The 19,018-nt window shown below is 45.0% G+C and overlaps 1 protein-coding gene across 1 annotated transcript in view; it reads right to left on the minus strand.

Annotated features, from left to right (window-relative positions):
* Window positions 1-1,614: 1,614 nt before the first annotated feature.
* Window positions 1,615-19,018, minus strand: part of LOC128298257 (uncharacterized) — a 39,182-nt gene continuing 21,778 nt past the window's right edge. The window contains exons 7-20 of the mRNA XM_053034001.1: window positions 17,878-18,058; window positions 16,966-17,231; window positions 16,639-16,776; window positions 16,413-16,550; window positions 14,953-15,150; window positions 12,928-13,062; window positions 12,499-12,865; window positions 12,211-12,415; window positions 8,564-12,096; window positions 8,334-8,492; window positions 7,682-7,844; window positions 3,335-3,521; window positions 3,095-3,262; window positions 1,615-3,027 (exon numbers count right to left, since the gene is read on the minus strand). Coding sequence (XP_052889961.1) covers window positions 2,821-3,027; window positions 3,095-3,262; window positions 3,335-3,521; window positions 7,682-7,844; window positions 8,334-8,492; window positions 8,564-12,096; window positions 12,211-12,415; window positions 12,499-12,865; window positions 12,928-13,062; window positions 14,953-15,150; window positions 16,413-16,550; window positions 16,639-16,776; window positions 16,966-17,231; window positions 17,878-18,058 — 6,045 coding nt within the window. The 3' untranslated portion in view covers window positions 1,615-2,820. The remainder of the gene's footprint in view (window positions 3,028-3,094; window positions 3,263-3,334; window positions 3,522-7,681; window positions 7,845-8,333; window positions 8,493-8,563; window positions 12,097-12,210; window positions 12,416-12,498; window positions 12,866-12,927; window positions 13,063-14,952; window positions 15,151-16,412; window positions 16,551-16,638; window positions 16,777-16,965; window positions 17,232-17,877; window positions 18,059-19,018) is intronic.

Raw genomic sequence — 19,018 nt, forward strand, 5'->3', positions numbered from 1 at the left:
TGCCCTGGACGATACCAGCTACGCAATCGTTCGCAAACCTCACATTTGTACTTCGGTCATTCCTGTGTGAGTGTTTCCATGCCTACTAGACGCGAGGACCTACCCGACGCATGCACCTGTCATGGTGTCAAATTTTGACCTTGCTTTACAGTGTTGATTTGCTGTTGTGCATGGCAAACGAAGAGGACAAATCAAACCTTCCCTTTGCGGTTGGCCATTAAGAACAAACTAATAATGGTCGTTCCGCCATCGGCAAACGGTATGATATTCAATGCCCTTTCTTGCCTCAACATCAACTCACGCAGGTCAGCCACATCCTAGCATGTCTCTTTGCCTGCTGCAACTACATCCAGCGGTACTATCTTCCTTTTTAACGATTTTGACTGAAGCATGTACTTATTATAATTAGAGTTACGATTTGTTTATAGTTCTATGCTTTATCTCCATATTTTGTTTAGTTTTGGTTTGGTTTCAAATATTACAATTTAATAAATTCACAGATTTGAGTTTCTTTTTTTCCCCCCAATTCTCCCCTCACCTTCACCACCCTCCCATCCCATTCCATTACATTATCGCTAGTGAAGTGTGAACTTCAGTTTGTTTGTTTTTTTTTCTCCCGTTTTTGTTTTTGTATAAGTTGTTGTTGTTTTTTTTTTGTTGCAAACATGCTGGGATTTATTGGTTTGACAATTGTGTATGCTTCCTAACACGCAGCATTGTGTCATGTTTAACAAATATGCTTTGCAAGAGAAATGGTTAAAGTATGTAATGGTAATGGATTGATTAAAACAAGTAATATCTATCTCCGACTATCTCGTCAAAACACCGGTTGATATAGCGCTTCAGCTGACTCCCGCTGCACAGCAGTTTGGTTCCGGATAGGACGCATTCCATCGGTTGGCAGCACGGCCAGTAAGTGATTTTTCCCAGTGCGTCCCTGCGTACATAAGGCCGTAACGGTTTCGATCGTGCGCAGAACTGGCAGATACGTTTTGCGTTTTTTTTTGTGGGGATTGGAGGGGGGTTTGATTTTCCCGCTTGTATTTTCCCGCGGAAGTAGCTCACCGTCGCTCACCTCGTGATACACGTTTGGGGAAGCAGTTGGTATGTGCATTTTACACCATCCGTTGGCTACAGTTCAGGTTTTAAGAATGTGTTTGTCTTACTGGAATGAAGATGTAGAATAGAGGACAGAATAAGAAGCAAGATCATTGAATTGGACATAACTGCAATTTGGATATGCATTATCGTAATTAGCTTTTCCTCTGATTCTGATACAAGCAATAACTACCAAGAGTTGGCAAAAGAGCTGGCTATATGATTACCCTACATCTTTCGAATCTTTTTTATCGAACATGAAACTAATGCGACCGATAGTAAGGCGATTGCGTATTGATAGAAAATTATACTAACGTGCAGTATTATCAGCTACTCTACCGTTTACTACTGAGTTGTCCTATGTGTTGTGCAGGTTAGCCAGTAGTATATTGTTGCAACAAAAAAAAGAAACAATCAACCGAAAACTCAACCACAAAGCAAGTACTAAACCGCAACACTTAGTAGTAGTTCGCATGCAATAAGATTGTAATGAAGTGATATCAGACGTACCTAGAGAGGAGATACCGAATATGGGAAAACAAGGTGAGTTGTCTTGTATTTGCGTTTTGTTTTGCAGCAAAGATTTCGTTATGCACATACGAATAGTGAGACTCTACCGATGTGCTCAAGCTAAACCAGCACACCAGGTGGAACTGGCTAATAACAATTGTTCATCGTGTCAGTATTGCAGAACCATTGCAATGGGATGTACGTTTGTAAGGATTTTCGGTTTTTCGGGAGCCTTAATAGGAGTTTTGTTGGAGGTAATGCTGACAGGGGGAAAAGCGATATAGAACTTAACTCAAGGGCAGGCGATATTGTAACATTAATAAAACGTTCAAACTTTTCGAGCAACGCGCTTTAAAGATCATTCTAACTTAATATTATTTCCAATGCAACTCTGCGGCTAGGTTGTTTGAGGGGTTTTGCTCAAGCATTTTGACGTGGCATGTAATAACAGCTTAGAAATAGTTTAGTATAAAGAATCCTTTTGAGAACTACCAGCAAACGGTAAAATTTGTAACAAACCTATTCGAGTGTGTTGAGCTGCTTTCCAGCATCTTTAGCTTCAACGTTTGCTGCCTTCGCGAGTTTGTCCATTTACTGAGACATTGGCAACTACTCGCTCGACATCATCTGAAGAATCCTACCATATGTACCTCGAACGCTAGTTTTCAAGGATCACCATTCGGTAAGAATTTATAGCGCAAATAGATCAATAGTAACTACACAAACATAGGACCTAAATCTATAACGAAGACTAAAACGCAAACCCAAACATAGTTCAAACGTTGCACAAAAACACGGTGACAATAGATGGCTGCTCTCCGGAAGGTGGTAGGCAGTTGGTTGTGTGGGAGAGCGCGTGTGTGGTTGTGTGGAAGGGTGGTGTCAGAACCAATCGAACATAAAACTCAGCTAAACGTTTAAACAGAAACACAGCATTCTTGTACAGGAATGATAGGATCAGAGCAACATCCAGCCAGCCAGCACTGGAGCAGCAGTATGCAGATTTGCACATTTGCTCAAACACAGACATTGCGCTGTAGAAGCAGGCAGGTGTTGTTTAACAATGTCTATGCCTATGGTTCGCAGCACACAACAAGTGATAAGATAGTGGTTGGATAGTGAGATAGAACGAGAGCGTGATGATGGCGGAGTGGCGGAGAGCGGGGATAGTAGAAATTGTGGGGGTGATGCTCTATGGGTCAATCAGAGGCTTTACAGCTTGAGTGAATCGAGTGAGGCGATCGAGGATCTTCTAGACAGGCCCAAGCTAGGTGGCCCACTGACCAGTGACGTGGTTCCGAACAGTTTGTACCAGCCGATGACTATGTGTGAGAGGTTGAGGTTGTCCAGCATTATCTGAGCTACACCCATGAATACTTTCTTGCCCTCCATGCGACCATAATCGCCCCAAACGGTGACCTGCGGAACGGGTAAGAGGGTGAGAAATTAATAACATCGAGATCGTGTGACCACCGGCAATACTTACTTGCAGTATGCAGCCCGCAAACGGCTCCCTAAACACTAGTTGTTGCTGATATAGTGGGTCTAACGTTTTCCTAGCAGTCGTTGTTTTTGCTTTTTCTATACATTTTTTACCGGAAACTAAATACACTTTAACGTAAGGCGCTGGAAGTACTTTTGAGCCAGGACGTGCCTGTGGAAATGGAACATCGTAGAGGTGGTTACCAGCCGGAAAAGAACGTCGGTGTTTTGGTTTTGCACCTACCTGCAATCCCCTTGCTCTTATCACTTCAACCTCTAAGGAACCCTTCTGATAGCACATAGACAGTTGAATATCACCTAAGGCCGGAGCACCCAGTACCTGGCGTCCAACAAGCTGTCCTGGTCCCAAACCATCGATGAAGTCCGATAAAGGTCCCGTATCACCCGCTACTCGTAGCGACGGTGACCATCTGTGAATGTTACACGTGTTTCGACGAATGCGGTTTTTGGAAAAATGGAGAAGAAAGAAATGTTAAAATCTTTGTTGGCAGAAAGGTGTAATTTTTAACATAAAAAAAAAACATAACTGCAAACGAAACGGTACCTAGTGCACTAACAGTAACAGAAACTAGAGGTACTCATTCATAAACATAATCAAAACTTTAGATAGATGTACGAAAGTAGACAAATTTATATCAATTTTATGGAAATGCATACATTTCGTACGTATCTTTTAGCTATTGGTCATCATTCTCGGAAAAGGACCAAGAATAATGTAAACTTTAAAAAAAATACATAATTAACCAAAACACACAGACATCAAGCACACCAAAACGCACACGTACATGGTGAATAATAAATATAGCTGAAAAGAGATTGGTTTGGTTTAGAAAGTAAACAAAATATTTAACATTTTTCTGCTTGTTCAGAACTTTATGAAACAAAGAAATTATACAAATAAAACATCTTACTTGGAAAGAACCAGCGTACATAATCGACCGTAAAACAAATTATAACGTTACAAATATTGAACTTGGATAGGTTCCTCAAACAAGAAAAGAGGTAAGTACAAAAACAAATCTTAAAACAAAAGGTACAAATATCGGTACTCTCACACGGTAGATGATAGAAGGTGTGTTGCATTTCGAATAACAGGAATGAAAAACTTCGAAAGGGCACATAGGACGGAACAAAATCCACATATCAAAGTAATATCCTAGCAAAGAGCATTATATAGCGAGAGCAAAACAGTCAATCATATAGGAAGACTCTGGAAATAGAACATCTTTAACATACAGTACAACCGGGAAACAAGTGTTACTGGCGTTCTGCACTGTGCTGACCACCGCACTATAAATTGGGCAGCACACAGAAACGGTCGCAAGTGGTTGATACGTTCCAGAAAAATAGGGTTGAGCATAGTACACACTTAGGGATGCATGAACCGTCCCTGTCGAGGGTGACAGTGAAACCGGTTTGGGCATATCGCTCTCGGAAAGGATACATCAAACAATCGGTAGAAATTGGAGTTGCTTTTTCGCTCGACAGAGAAACGATAGAGCGCACAGTGATAAACGCTTCACAGGGAGAGATAGACAGTAGTTGTAGTGTGTCGTGTAGTGGAGCTTTCTACGAAGCGTCTAGAACTACTGAGGGTGCTGAGAGACAACCATGCAGTCTACAGGTGAGGATGGATGAAGTTGGAAATGAATATTTACATGATGTTTGGTAACCATCAATAAAACGATTTGTGACTATACTACAGTAAAAGTATTAATTATAACTTTAAATTTCTCTTATTTGTTAGCGAAACGTTTCAGTAAACGTTTCAGGAACGAGTACGAGTAATTACATATTTATATGCGGATACTTTCGAATATATGCTCAAACTTATAAACAAACAAACTTAAGTTACCAAAATAATTGTTTTTTTTTAACAAAACAATAGTTAAACTGGTTAAAAATGCATACAGTAATGTGGCAAGCCAGTTAGCTCAGAAGCAGAAAGTTCAAAGATAGCATTGCATTGCATACATGTAGGCGCTTTTGCTATAACAGAGTGTACAAACAAGTAGCGAAATAAATCGTGGAGATGTATTCATTACAAGTTCATAGACACCATTGGCCACACATTTGCCTCCTGTCAACAATGACTGATTGAAAACATCGAACGGACAGCTAAACAGTAACAGCCAAATACAAGAGCAGAAGACACAATCAATATGGCAGCAAAATTCACAGCAAGCCAAAGTGAGGGAAGAGAAGAATAGAGCGTTTAGATAGAGAGCAAAAGAAGCACACAGTACAACAAACACTTAGTAAAAAGTAAAAAAAACAAACAAGAAACACATATATTTAATATGTTTTTATGGTAAGAGTCAGACAGACAGAAAGATAAGGAGCGCAAAATAGACGAGGGTGAAACACACATACGGAGTTTTGTAAAGTGAAAATAGTGTCTGAGTGGCGACAGGACATACGGAAGGCAAAATTGAAAACATAACGGAAACGGTAACCGTTTTCGCATACGGCACGGTGCCACACCGAAACTTGCAGCTAAAACACACACTTACGAGGAGCCTTCGGAGCTCGAGATCGAGTGTAAGCTTCCGGCCCGATAGGCTGCCGACTGTGCTGGGATCGGTGTCACCTCGACCGATCGCTGTATCGAACCGGCCGACGCCCGTTTACGCTGCGACGTCGAGGATGAGGATGAGGACGACACGCCTTGGTCTGCGAGCAAGATTTGAATGGGCAAGAGATGGAGATGACAGAGCTGTTGTTGCAAGGCAGAATCGTGTTCGTGTGTGACTATGGGACGCAAATGTACAACTTTCAGCACGGTGGGTTACAAGAAACGGTCGACTAATCCTGGCGAACAATTGTACGCTATTTGCTGTCTAATGTGCGTCCGGCCTACGACCGCCGTCAGTGGCGGATCGTCATTTTTTTTAACAATTGTAGCGTGCTAGCTAGTTACGGGACACATGTTTCAATTTAAAAGAAAACAAGATTGATAACAAATGCAGCTCAGTTCAAACTCTCTCAAACTGCAAACTAACCACATTGCAGCTGAACAATGAAACCGATCGAGAGCTTCACCACTAAAACAGCACTAGAGTAACTATAACCGCCCCGAAACACAACAACCGAACAACAGTGTACAAAACGTAAACGCGAGCGAGACAATAAAGGACGATGATAAACATGAAAACGGAACGAAAAAGGAAACGAGTTGCTGTAAATACACTTCCAAGCGGAAAAAAACGAAACAAATTTACATGACGGCCATGGTACAGAAGCATGTGTTTCGGCAGCAAACACGAGCAACAGTCAGAACACACCGAGTGAAACCTCATCCCCAATGGTTTTGGGACGCGCAAATGGTTGCAGCAGCCCGCTAACACTTACTCTTTGGCCACTCTGCTATTCCGAATACGAATTAACGACAAAAAATTAACGCTTACTATACATTCTACCCATCGAAATGCATTGCTGTTGGGTGCTGCTGATCGCATTCAATCGGAACATGGCCTACTTACAGCTGTATTTTTGTTTTTGAATCCTTGTTTAAAAACCAAAAATACCCTCACCCTCTTTTACCAAAACAGTTACGATCGCAAATGATGATGAACGATCGATATGTTAACGATCGATACTGAGTAAACAACAGAGATGAAAACAAACACACTAAGAACCATTAATTTTCGTACTCGCGCATCTAGTTAAGCGTATCTAGTTTACAGTTGTGTTAGTGGTGGTGGTGTGTGCGTGTGTTTTTCGGTGATGCGCAGCGCAATGGCTCCGGGTGCGTGTGATGCATACGCGTGTTTATGGTGTGTATGTGGTGTGGCCATCCTTCGCATGTACTAAGGTTGGATGTAGCGCTAGCGTACAAGCGGTACCGGTGTAATTGTCAAACTGGATCCGTACATTCGGCCATTTTTATCTCTCCCCGCAGCATACCTTCACGAATTCGATTGCTTCACTATTGCAACCATCGAAACAGCATCATAAAACATCATCAAGTGATTGTTGTTGCTGTATCTCGCAAGACTGTGCCTTCAAGGTTTGCAAATAATAATGTGGTTTCGGTAAAGAAAATTAAATGATAAACAAGAAAACCATAGTTCAAAACGATACTTAGTGTAGATAAACATGTTTTCGTTTTGTTTTGTTTAACTAACCCAAACTCTTTTCCGACTATTTTATACTACTAATACACTACCGTCTACGAAGTAAGTAACGAAAGGATTGAAACAAATTATTGTTGTATTGAACGGAAACAGCTACTAAGGAACGTCCGAATGATACTGTGAGAAGTGGGAACTTTCTCGGGCAGTGATGAACGCTGTGTGATTGTATGAGTACGGATGGATGTTCCTCAACGAAATGCATTTCCCCAGGAAATGGTTTATTAGCTAATTAAACTAGAAACAAACAAAAAACAAATGTGTAGCATAAACGAACAATACTGAAACAAACGAAACAAATCGTAACCAAATATTGCAAACATAAAAATGATCAACCAGAAAGAAAGAGAAACGCAAAATAAAACGAAACGAAAGATCCTTAAAAGTAATCAAGTAAACACAGGAGATAAATAAACATAAACTGGCTGGAAGCGAACCTGTCACCGTCGGCACTTCCTTCACCATCGCTGGAGGCGGACGAGCCCCGCGATAGACCGCCGCCACGCACCTCGCCCGGAAGCACCTCCTCGCTTCGATGTACGGTGAAGGAATTTTTGCCACGCTTACCAAACCCCATGCGTCGCTTACGACCTTTTTCATATGTTGAATGAAATTGATTATCAAAACAGTGTCAGTTCCGCACGCTATTGGCTGAGAATGGTATTTTTTGTACATTGATGCAACACACACATACATACATAGAAAGAGAGACACACAGTGAAACGGAAAGAAAGGACGATAAGGGGAAAGGTGGGAAGGTGCGGCCAATCCACCCCCTGGGAAAGTGTCGGTTGGGGGAGAAAAGTGTGAAGGAATGGGTAGGGAGGGGGCGACGGGATGGATGGTTCCATAGGCCTCCATGGTACCGTTCGGTTCGACTGTTCCCCTCTTTCTCGCTGTTGCTTGCTGTTTGCAATGGGCCACTGAGCTGAATTTAGATCACTAATCGTCCAAATTACTGTCCAGAATTTCGATACACCGTTTCGATGGACGCGTGACGCCTGCGTCAGGCAGTTACGAAACTGTACGCAACCACTGTACAAAAACTCAAACTCACACGAATAACAACGCTTATGCAGAAGTAGTTACCTGTTGCCGACAGTTGCGATGTTGAGTTACTCTTGATACCCATACCAGTGCCGAACCGGTCCCGGTCCCTAGTGGGTGTTTCGCTTTTCGGCGATCGTTGGTCCAACTTACGTCGTGCATCCAAGCTCTGTATCACTGCTGTATCACTTAGGCTACCGTCTGAAATGGGACAACCCGTTAGAAGTGTGTTCTTGGGAATCCAGTGTCCAGTGCGCCCATCAGCAACTTACCTATCTTATCCTCCGGTGTTCCCTCGGTATTCGAAAGACTTTGGTCCAGTTCACCGCGCTCCCGCGATTCCCGCTGCTCACGATCGCTCAGATCCCGGTCCCGCTCCTGATCGCTGCTGTTCCGATCGCGGTCTCGCTCACGATCGCGCTGCCGGTAAGCATCCCGTCCACCATTGTGGCCACCGTAGCGACTGCGGCCCCGCACATCGTAGTCACTGTGCGACGTGCGCGTACGCCGTTGCGAATGGTCCACCGGTCCGGCCGAGGTGGATGGTGATCCGGAACGGTTCCCGTGACGATCGTGCGAACGGGAGCGTGTTCCAGCATTGCCACGACCGCCATCATCGCCCACCGTCGACGAGTTGGTGGATTTTTTCATCGAGGGCCGTTTCGGTTCGGTTTGCAGCAACGCAATGCCGTTGGAGGATTTGTTGGAGGAAAGAGTTGAAGCATAGTTAGCGGTTTTTCTACTACTAGCACTACGGCCACTACTGGTGCAATACGGTGAGGAGGGTGACTTGGTGTACTCAAAGTACTCGGGCTTTTCGTTAATGCTGACCGAGCTGTGCCGGGCACTGTCACTTTTGCTACCCCTGTACGCCCGCTCGCGACCACCGTGCCGGTCCTGCAAGTTGGCCAGAAACTGGTCCAACCCCTCAAGGCTGCTCGTGCGCCTTGTGTCGTACCGTGCCCTGCGCTTCAGCGACGATTTCCCATTGAACGATGAGTTCCTGCCCCGGGAGAACGAACTTTCAAACACCTCATCATCGCCCTCTTCCTCGTCCTCCTCATCGTCTTCCGCGCTATCATCGCTGTGGTAAACCTTACGCCTAAGCTTAATCTCACCACCGTCGGTCGACACAAGGCTGGAGCTGCGAGACTTGCACTTGGAAAATATTTCCGGACGTCGGCACGGATCATCTTCCTCCCCATCCGGTACCATTCGACGACCTTTACGCTCGTATTCGCCATCACCCCGGCGCCTATCAGCCTCCGTCCTTTCGTACCCTACGGCCCTTTCGCGACCGTACCGATCGTTGAGCCGTTGCTTCAAACGATCATCCTTCAGCAGGTAATGCTTACGACCATCCTCAAACTCATACTTGTCGTAACAATCCTGGATGCGTTTGGTGTAGTTAAGCTCACCGTCACTAAATGAATGGCTGCGGTTCAGCACGGTTGGGCTTTCGTCACTCAAGTAAACCGTGGATTTGGGCTTCTGCAGCAGCTCCATACGGACCTCGTCGATAATGGATTTGATCGATTCGGAACTACTGTACAGCACGGTCGATTCGGACTTGATCTCATCCACACGACCTTTGCTGTCGGATTTCTTACTGCCCAGTTTGGACTTGGAAGTTTTCGTGTCTATCTCCTTGAAATTGGGCTTCTCTGTGACTTTCGCTTTTGGCCCACTGGCTACCGAACCCGACGATCCCGCTTTAGCCTGTTTGCCTTTCAGAGATCCTGCCTTCTTTACCGAACCTGTTCCTGTCTTTGCCGGACTTTTCGTGCCCTTCTTCGGTGTACTCGAACTCGTGGCCGATTTCGACTTCACCATCGCCGAGGGTTTGGACACAGAGTTACTGGGAGTTTTACTGGATTTACTCGTTTCTTTTGCTTTCTTAGTTTCAACAACAGCAGAATTAGCTTTCTCGATTTGCCTAGCTGTAATCGACTTCGATGCCATTCTTGTTTTGTCCAATTCGGGTTTCTTGGTAAACGAAGTGTCTTCATCAACATTTTTCACTATATTCAACGTCAAATTACTACGATCTAGACTGCTCTTGGAGTCGCTTCTGCTCTTTCTACCCTGCACTGGAGCTACCTTCTTCGTATCTCCACGACTATTTCGCCGTTCCTGGATCTCCTCCTCACTATTCTCACCGCCCAGCGAACGGGTACGTTTCCTGTAAACTTTTTCCTCAAAACTACTAGCAAACACATTCTTCCGCACGCTTTTTGTCTTCCATCCCGTGTCGGAGTCATACTCGATGTCTATTATCTGATCCTGAGCTATCAGTGAATGGGAGCGTGAGATTTTTTCCGGCTTACCGTGGACGGCACCGCTAACGATGTATGCATCTTCACAAGGTTTTTTCGGGTAGACGGAATAGTGATACTCACTTGGCGATTTAAGCACCTCGATCGGTTTGCCGGGAATTCGCTCGGGGTTTAGCTCGAGATTGCTTACGCCGTACTCATGCCTTTCGTTCAACTCGACCGGGAGACTAACAGTGAGTGGCTCTGCATGGGGAATCTGTGCCCTTCCTTGCTCCAATGGCAATGCAACATCTTCGAATAAGTTGGATGTACGCGAGCTACGGAACTGTACATCCGGTGCACTGATTTCACACACCGTTCCTTCCGGATTGCTGGTGTATCTGATATTGCTTTCGCCCAGATTTTCCCTGCTGTTGCTAATGCAAGTGATCGTTTGATTCTGATAGCCCGTGTTCGGATCGTACACATTCTTGTTGGAAATGCAAATGTTTTGCCCACCCGAACCACCCATGCCACCCGGTTCGTACACAATACTATTATGCAGATTCTGATCGGAATAGGATGACTTCAAAATGATCTGATTGGTTGCTACCGGCTGTGGAGCATATTTTACACCAGGTTCGCCACCTCCTATACCGACCGTAACATGCGATTGTGGATGGTAACGGTTCGAAATGGATATCATCTGATTGCGCGGCTGCGGATATCCAAACGCATGCTGTTGGTCCATGGATCGGTTCGAAAGCCGTCGCATAATCATCGAGTTAAGGTTCGGTTCCGACGTATTAGAGCGCATTGCGTACGACGGACGCCGACCCATGGGCGGTGCGCACGGTTCGTACTCATCAGCACCAGCAGTTCCATCGCCAGCGTACATCGAGGATGTCATAATAGGATCCATCGATACACCACCGGCTGGAGGTGCTCTGGGACGACCAAAGTGATGCTCAGTTGGTAGTGACCCGGAATGGAACTCAAACGAAGTAGCGTTAAGTTGGTTACCCTGGTGACACGAAGTGAGATTAACTGAGCTATTTTTCATGTTGTCGCCGACAGGGTTCATGGAAAAGCTCTGAATAGTGCTACACTCCGGCTGCAGTGAAATGCACTGCTCGTTAAAGTACCCATCCGGCATGGACCCTCCGTGACTGACAGGCATTGGAACGTAGTTAGCGCCCATTCCCGAAACAGTCCTATCCGGTGGTGCAGGAGAGATGGGTATGGGATCGGACAATACCGGTTCGATCGGGACTCCCAAGGGTAAAGGGGATCCAGTAGCGAAGTTACTACAGACACTAGCGTTACTAGCTACGGTAGGACCAACCATACTACAAGCGGGAGGTTGCGGTTCAAACTCCGGTTTGGGAGGTATGATGGCGGGTTGCGTTACGTCCGACAACACCGGAATGATGCCCGATTTATCGCTCACGGGCTGCCCGCACGAGTACTCACTCGGCAGTGCGCACAGTGACGTGGTGGCCCATCCTTTCGGCAGGCTTCGGTGCTGCTGCCGGCGATTTTGATGTGTCCTTCAAGATGATCGTACAGAAAACCATACGTGAAGTACCCCAACATATGCCCGTTTGCTTCCACCGTGTGTGCGTGTTATCGCGTAAGCGAACAGTTCTCCCCCCGCTACTTACCTGATCCCTTTCGATCCACGCGGTCGCTCCGATTGGGTTGAGAAAGCACTTGAAGTAACACTAACTACCGATTCCATGTCGGAATCACCAAAGTCACCCATAAAATCCTTATCCGGAGATAGCGAGTGTCTTGGCCTAATTCTACTCTCTAACGAATGCGTCGTCAAGTCACTGTCGGATAGTCCGGAGTAGTGTCGTTCCCAGCCTGAAAAGGAAAAATGCACAAACGTCAACGGTTAGAGCGGTTGCCGAATTTCACCCAGTCAGGGCAACGGTGCGGGCCCGTACCTCCCATCCCGGTGCTACGGTACGTCGGCTGATGGTGGCTCTGGCGGCCCCGATGCCGCGCGAATCGACCACCGCTGCGCTCCTCAAAGTCCTGAATGAACCGCTCCCGTATTGCTGCATTCCGTGACATGTGAGGTACTTGTGGTAATTGTCGTTTCTTCGGTGAACCGGTTGGTGTCGCTGTCGCTGATCGTGATTGAAATCTTGGCGCATACTGATGCAATGGAAGAACTGGATATTCTGTATATCTATCATCTTGTGGCGATAACGAGTCCCGCCGATCGTCCCGATAGTTGTCGCTCGGTGCCGCCGATTGGCTTCGCTGATTCAACGCCATCGTACCGTTGCGCCTGTACGCCGACGATGCCTGCCGTAAAGGGGGGGGACAATATTAACTTCCATCACCACCAACACATCCCGCTAACCTACCTCTGCACTCATCTGGTTGTGAAATCCCTGTCCAACACCAGAAACTGTGCGATAGTCCTTCGCTACCATGCCAGCTGCCCGTTTCCTGCCTTGCGGGGACATATCCCTTCTAGATCGTCTGTCCTGCAGATCGACCTGCAGGGCGCAGTCACGAACCAATGCATAAAAGGAAAAAAGAATATCCAAGAACAAAAAACAAAATGGAGGAATGGAAAAACGGAGAAGTGAAAGTTAGTAATGCCCGTTCGAATATCTGACATCCGATCGCAGTGTTTCAAAATATAATGCTGAAAGAGAGTGATGTACGTTATGAAAGAATGGTCTGTGATCTGTGGAACAACTACTCTGGTAGTGAAATGGTCACTAGCCCGCCGCCTTGTACTGATACCAAGCTTGTCCTGTTTAGTGTGTGTGTTTGTGTTGTGCAAGTAGAATTGACGTGTGACCGACGTGGGGGATATGTCATGTGCGGTTTCGTGTACGCAGGGAGATCACCATACGCATCCTGCCGCATCTCCAGTTTTTCGATGAGTCGACCGTTAACCGTTATCGGCCGTTAACGTTTAGATCTACTGAACTACAAATATATATATGTATACCGTTATAGAGACAAACTAACAGAGTCAGCATCAAGCATCGATATAATCAGCTATAAGGGTAACTGAAGCCGGCCAAACATCGGCCCCATACCCTTCCCAAAAAAAAAGAGAAAAACAAACTATATACCAAACTCAAACCGAAAGCCAAACGGTAGCAGTTTGCTGTAGGTTAGCTATGTCCGTAAGATAGAACGTGAAATTGTAACAAACATAGTAAAGTAGAGGTAGTACAGAACTAGAGAATAGAGAAATACGAATGAAAAATTAGTGAAGCGGAAGGAAGGAAAAAAGTAATGCTTAACAAGAGAGAAAGAGGAATAGTTGGCGGTGATAGATAAAGATGATATAGCGCAACGAAATCAACCGTTGAACAGCTAACACAAACACGATTTGGCGTTAAGGATAAAAAAAAAACGATCTAACGTAAATGGTAGCTCTAGTACGATTAAGTAGCTAATAGTGTGTGTATATTCCTACAGTTAGCAAAATCTTCATTGCCCAACTGGGTTTATCGGTTAAATTATAGGAACAAAAAACCAAAAACTAAGGGAAGATATAAATTCGACAAGCATAATAGAAGGAGTGGCCCTGTTTACCGTCGGGGGGTTATGTGCTTCGTACGGTAAACAGCTGTTAGCAAGTTCGGAAGGTTTGCGTTATTCATTTCTCAATTACAACACCAGCCGTGAAGCGTGTTTGCATCGTTTACATTCCCCTTGTCAACAAAAGGCAAAACAACTCAAATTTAACGTTTACATCACATATGCAATCCGACCATGTTCGAATGTTGCTGAAAATCAAAAGAAATAAAACAAAAACACAATCAATGACAGAAAGTATAACACAAAATGGAGGAGGTGAGTAATTGTCCTGTTGGGCGCACAGGACTAAAAATATTGACAATTAAACGAAATTTTATAAAACTAATAATAATTGCTTAACAAATATACACTGTGTTGAAATAAAACCATCTAGAGCGCTCTAGATCTCTCAGTTTTCTTTTAAATTTTGCTTTTAAACCCAAAATTTATCGACACCCATAACGTAAACCTTGGCCAATAAAATTATCCAATTTTTCATGACAGTGATGTTGATAAACAATCGATGCAATCGATCACGTTATCAATGACACTTTCCGGTACAATTGTTCCATGATTTCTTCCATGCAATGCAACGAGTATGTGTCTATATTATCTTTAGCAGTGTTAGGTGCGACACAATCGGGTATATAACATATTGCACCTGTGCTTGGAATTGTATTATTTGTGCATTTGCTGCTTTTGCTGTGTGGACAGTGTGTGACACACTGATACAACCCCCGCTTCCCTCCCCCCTTCTTTGGATGATAAGGATGTGACACACGGGTTTAACGGGATTGGTTCTTTGTTTTGTACTGAGGGAAGCATTGTGAAGGTTATGCGTTTACCTCTGGCGGAGGACTAGATGAGCTGCCTAAGGATGATACACTAGCGCCGTCACGTCCGGTCATCAAACCATCTATATCGCATTCGGATGTCGTATCAGAGTCACTCAATCGTGAGGTCGTACTCGGCGGCGATAAATGATCGGTCGGGGTCAATATCATATCCAATTCGTTGCCAGGTTCTTTATCGTCTCTACGCAACTACGAATAGATATTGTGAAAAATGTAATGATTGTTTGATTTTGAAGTTGGGTTTGTATTGTTTGTTCGTTCGCTTCCGGTTTTGGCATTGGATTGGATTAATGAGCTGCTTGCCTATTTTTTTTATTAGAAAGTTTGATTGGTGATAAGAGTCGTGATTTGTGTGGGTGTTTTTTTTTACGAAAATGTTTGCACATTCATTCATTGTCCGTACTGTTGTAGCTGAATTGGTTTTAATTGTACGCTATTGGATATTGCAAGCAAATGAAATGAAACGAAATTCACTTGAAACTGTAATCGAGCTCTTCACGCGATTACTTCTCTGATGACACTTAAAAGGAAGTAAAAATAACATGAAGGTAAAGATACTGCCGCTCATTTTCGTACTCCTTGTTTTCTTGTGAGAATTATTTTGCATTTTTCTCTCACTCACATTGCTCACTCAAGACGGGTGTTGTAAATGATTTGGAACGGGAGGGTAGAACGATTTGCTTGAATCGGAAAACATGTTCCGTAGAAAGGATAAAAAAGGCAAATATACAAAAAAAAAGTTTACTCAAAACATCAACCAACACTTGGAGCACGGAACGAAAGCCATAGAAAGGCAAGCGTCTACGATGATGACAGACAAAAGAAATCTGGCAGAAAGCGGGTTTGTTTCTTTTTTCTTCTTTTTTACAAACTTAAACCCAAAGAGGTAACGGTACATTTTCAGCTCGGTAAACAAATGTTGTTTTGCTAATAAAGATAATACAAAAAGCAACCGATTTTCGAAAGAAACTTCACGATCCGGCAAACACGCTTGCCCGGAAAGGGAAAAAAGATAGAAGAGCAAGATGGAAAAAGGTAGAGAGCGAAAAAGAGAAAGAGAGATTGAAGAGGATTAAAGAAGAAACTGTGAAAAGTAAAATAAAATGGCGTTTGTATTTTGACAACTGTCAAACTAAATAAGGAAGGAAACAACACGTAACCCAAAACAAACTATGCAACACCGCGTGAATGTGAATAGTATTTTGTATTTAACGTAATTAATTTGCTTAATAAGAGTTGAAACCAACAAAACTAAACAAATTGGAAAACCTTCAAGTCAACTCGTGTTAAAGTAACGAAGTGTTAAAAAAACGAGATGGGGACCAAACAAACAATAGACCAATACAATCGAAAATGGTGAGAAGAAGAAGGTGTTTTGTTGGAAATGGCACGGAAACGGTGTGTCTAACGAAGCGCGGACGGATCGCAACATCCCGCCCGCCAATACGTACAGTATCTCGCAGTGTGTCCTGGTGCGGTTGTAGAATGTACCATTCCGCCTCATCGTCCAGCGGGTGCGTCGACAGATCGATGATGACTTCGCCAAGAAAATCGTTCGCACCGTACCGGACGTAATCCCACACCGTCACCTGGAAAGCAAACGCGATGGACGGGCAACCATTAGTCAGCGCACATGGTCATGGCATGGGCATGGTCGGCCGCGGGTCGGATACTTACCTCAAACAGACGGTTGTTTAGGTCGGCCCTTCTTAAGCCTTCGTACACGAACGTCTGACCCCAGCGGGGATCGTTCGTTAGGGCTAACGTTTTGGTGCGTCGTTTCGATTTTTCACTTCGATCCGGCAGCAGACAGATCTGTTTTTGGACAGATCGCATATGTGTGCGATAGAGTGGATATGTGGCAGCAAAAACAAAATACACAAAGACGCAAACCCGACCACAAATTAAAGAAAAATACCCCATACCCGAGGAACGAGAAGCAGAAAGGAAAGCAAATGAGTAGACCACATTCGGAACCGTCCCGAACTCGGTGTGGAACCTTACCTTAACGTACGGGTTGCGTGCCGCACCGTTTCCGCGCGGGACGAGACCATTCGCGCAGAGGATGGTAACGATCAGCTGTAGCGAGCTCGGTTCGAACCCGAGCTTTATCTGTACACGGCCGCCAACGCTATTTTCCTGCGATACCGTCCCGGCCGGTGCGAGCCGGTTGCTGTACCGGGAGCTGGAGTAGTTACGCACGCTGTGCAAATCGGGCGATCCTGGCGAGGTCACCAGCACGCTCGGTTTGTCGCGTCGATCGTAATTTTCTACGGCGGTTTGGGAAGGTGGGAACGTAGATTATTAACGTGCGGTGCGTGCAGTGCAATTCGCGTCAGGAAGCGGAATACACACGAACCCCGAACGCATAAACGACGATGAAACGAAAGCGTAAAAGTGAAATTGGAACACAGAGCATAATTGGAAACCAACAAAAGAAAAGGGAATAAAACACAAAATGGAAAACCCCAAAAAAATAATCAGAAGGCTCGAACACGAACTTCGATTTGGAAGTCGATCGAGTTGTGTTTTTTTGTGTTTTGTTTAGTTCTTCGTAAACGTCTTTAAGAACTTTATTCGTAGCGAAACAGGCGGAACAGCAGCGCGTATTTTTGGCAAAGCGTACGAGGCATATAAATTGCTTTTCAGTAGAAACAAGTAACCTCACAAGCCTATTTTTACCCTCACCCGCGGAACGGACGTGACCGAAAGAAAGAGAGACAGAGAGAGAGAGAGTGGAAATGTTTCATCAAACAAACACAAACAAACAAAAAAGCCCTTGCTTGATCAAACGCCAGTTTTTTTCTCACAGAGTTTGGTAATGGTGTCAGGCACAGGAAATGAGTTACAAACTCCGCTAGAGCTGGAAGCCCACACACACACACACATGTGGGCGCGCACGGGAAGCATAATTACCTGGCCTAATGTGAGCACTTTCCAGCTCGATGAGCGCTGCGCGGGTATCGCTCGGTAGCACCTGGCCACCGCGTACCTTCAGCCCTAGTACGTCTTCGCCGTCAAACTGTCTGCGCTGCACCAGGCGGCCGACCATACGGCCCCCATCCGACGATGACACTACTTGCCAGCTTACCGGATTCTGTGCAGTGGCCAAAAAACCGGCCGATGGTGGATGGTGGAAGGTAAAGAGGAAAGAGTTTTTTTTTTTTGGTTTTTTGCTTCAGGCCGCGAACAATGTTCCGCCGGGTGCCGGGACGGTCCCCGCAGTACCGGAACCGTGATGCATCCGTACCACATTGCACGGCAAAGGAACTAGTAGTGTGTTTAATTTAATGTGTGTATGTGGCATATTCTTTGTAGTAGACAGACACGTCAAAATGGTGGAATTGGGGGGGTGGTGCAGTGTGACCGAACGGGCGTGACCGAATATGAGGGGTTGTTTTTTTTTGTTTTTTTGGTAATTCAATCGTCCAATGGTGATGTTTGGTGAAGATGAAGGATGCTTTAAACTAACTCTCCAGTCTAGAAGTCAATGTCAGCGAAGATCATTATGTCCCTACGGGTATGATGGTTAACAACAAAAACATTCACACGTAAAACGAAGAAAAAACACACACAGCCACACCTCAAACTTGCACATACACGCATCACATTATGCAACAAAAAGGAAGTGCTCCGGTGTGTGAGTATCGGGTGTAAGTGACCGAAATCAATCACGACGCAAACGCTCAGTAGCGCATAGGACAAAAAACTATCTAACACCATACCCTACACAAACCGGATGGCTGTCAATCGACCATAGAGACAATGAAGCGATGAAACAAACAAAATGGCATGAGAGGAAGAGAGAGAGAGAAAAAGAAAAAGAGAGTGAAATAAAGATGGAGGAAAACACAGGGTGGGAAACCCTTTTCCTGTAAAAAAAAGCTTGCCACCCCACACACTACCGCCCGGCCGGATGCTGGCGGCGATTACGTACGCCGCAACTTCATCCGCACACGTCGAGAAATGGAGTCAAGGACGTGGCAGGACAATGTGTGTATTCCAAAATGGGTGGAACGGCATTGGCACACGTAGCATAATAAGGATGGAGCCCAAA

Source organism: Anopheles moucheti, chromosome 2 (genome assembly GCF_943734755.1).
Source record: "Anopheles moucheti chromosome 2, idAnoMoucSN_F20_07, whole genome shotgun sequence".
Lineage (NCBI taxonomy): Eukaryota > Metazoa > Arthropoda > Insecta > Diptera > Culicidae > Anopheles > Anopheles moucheti.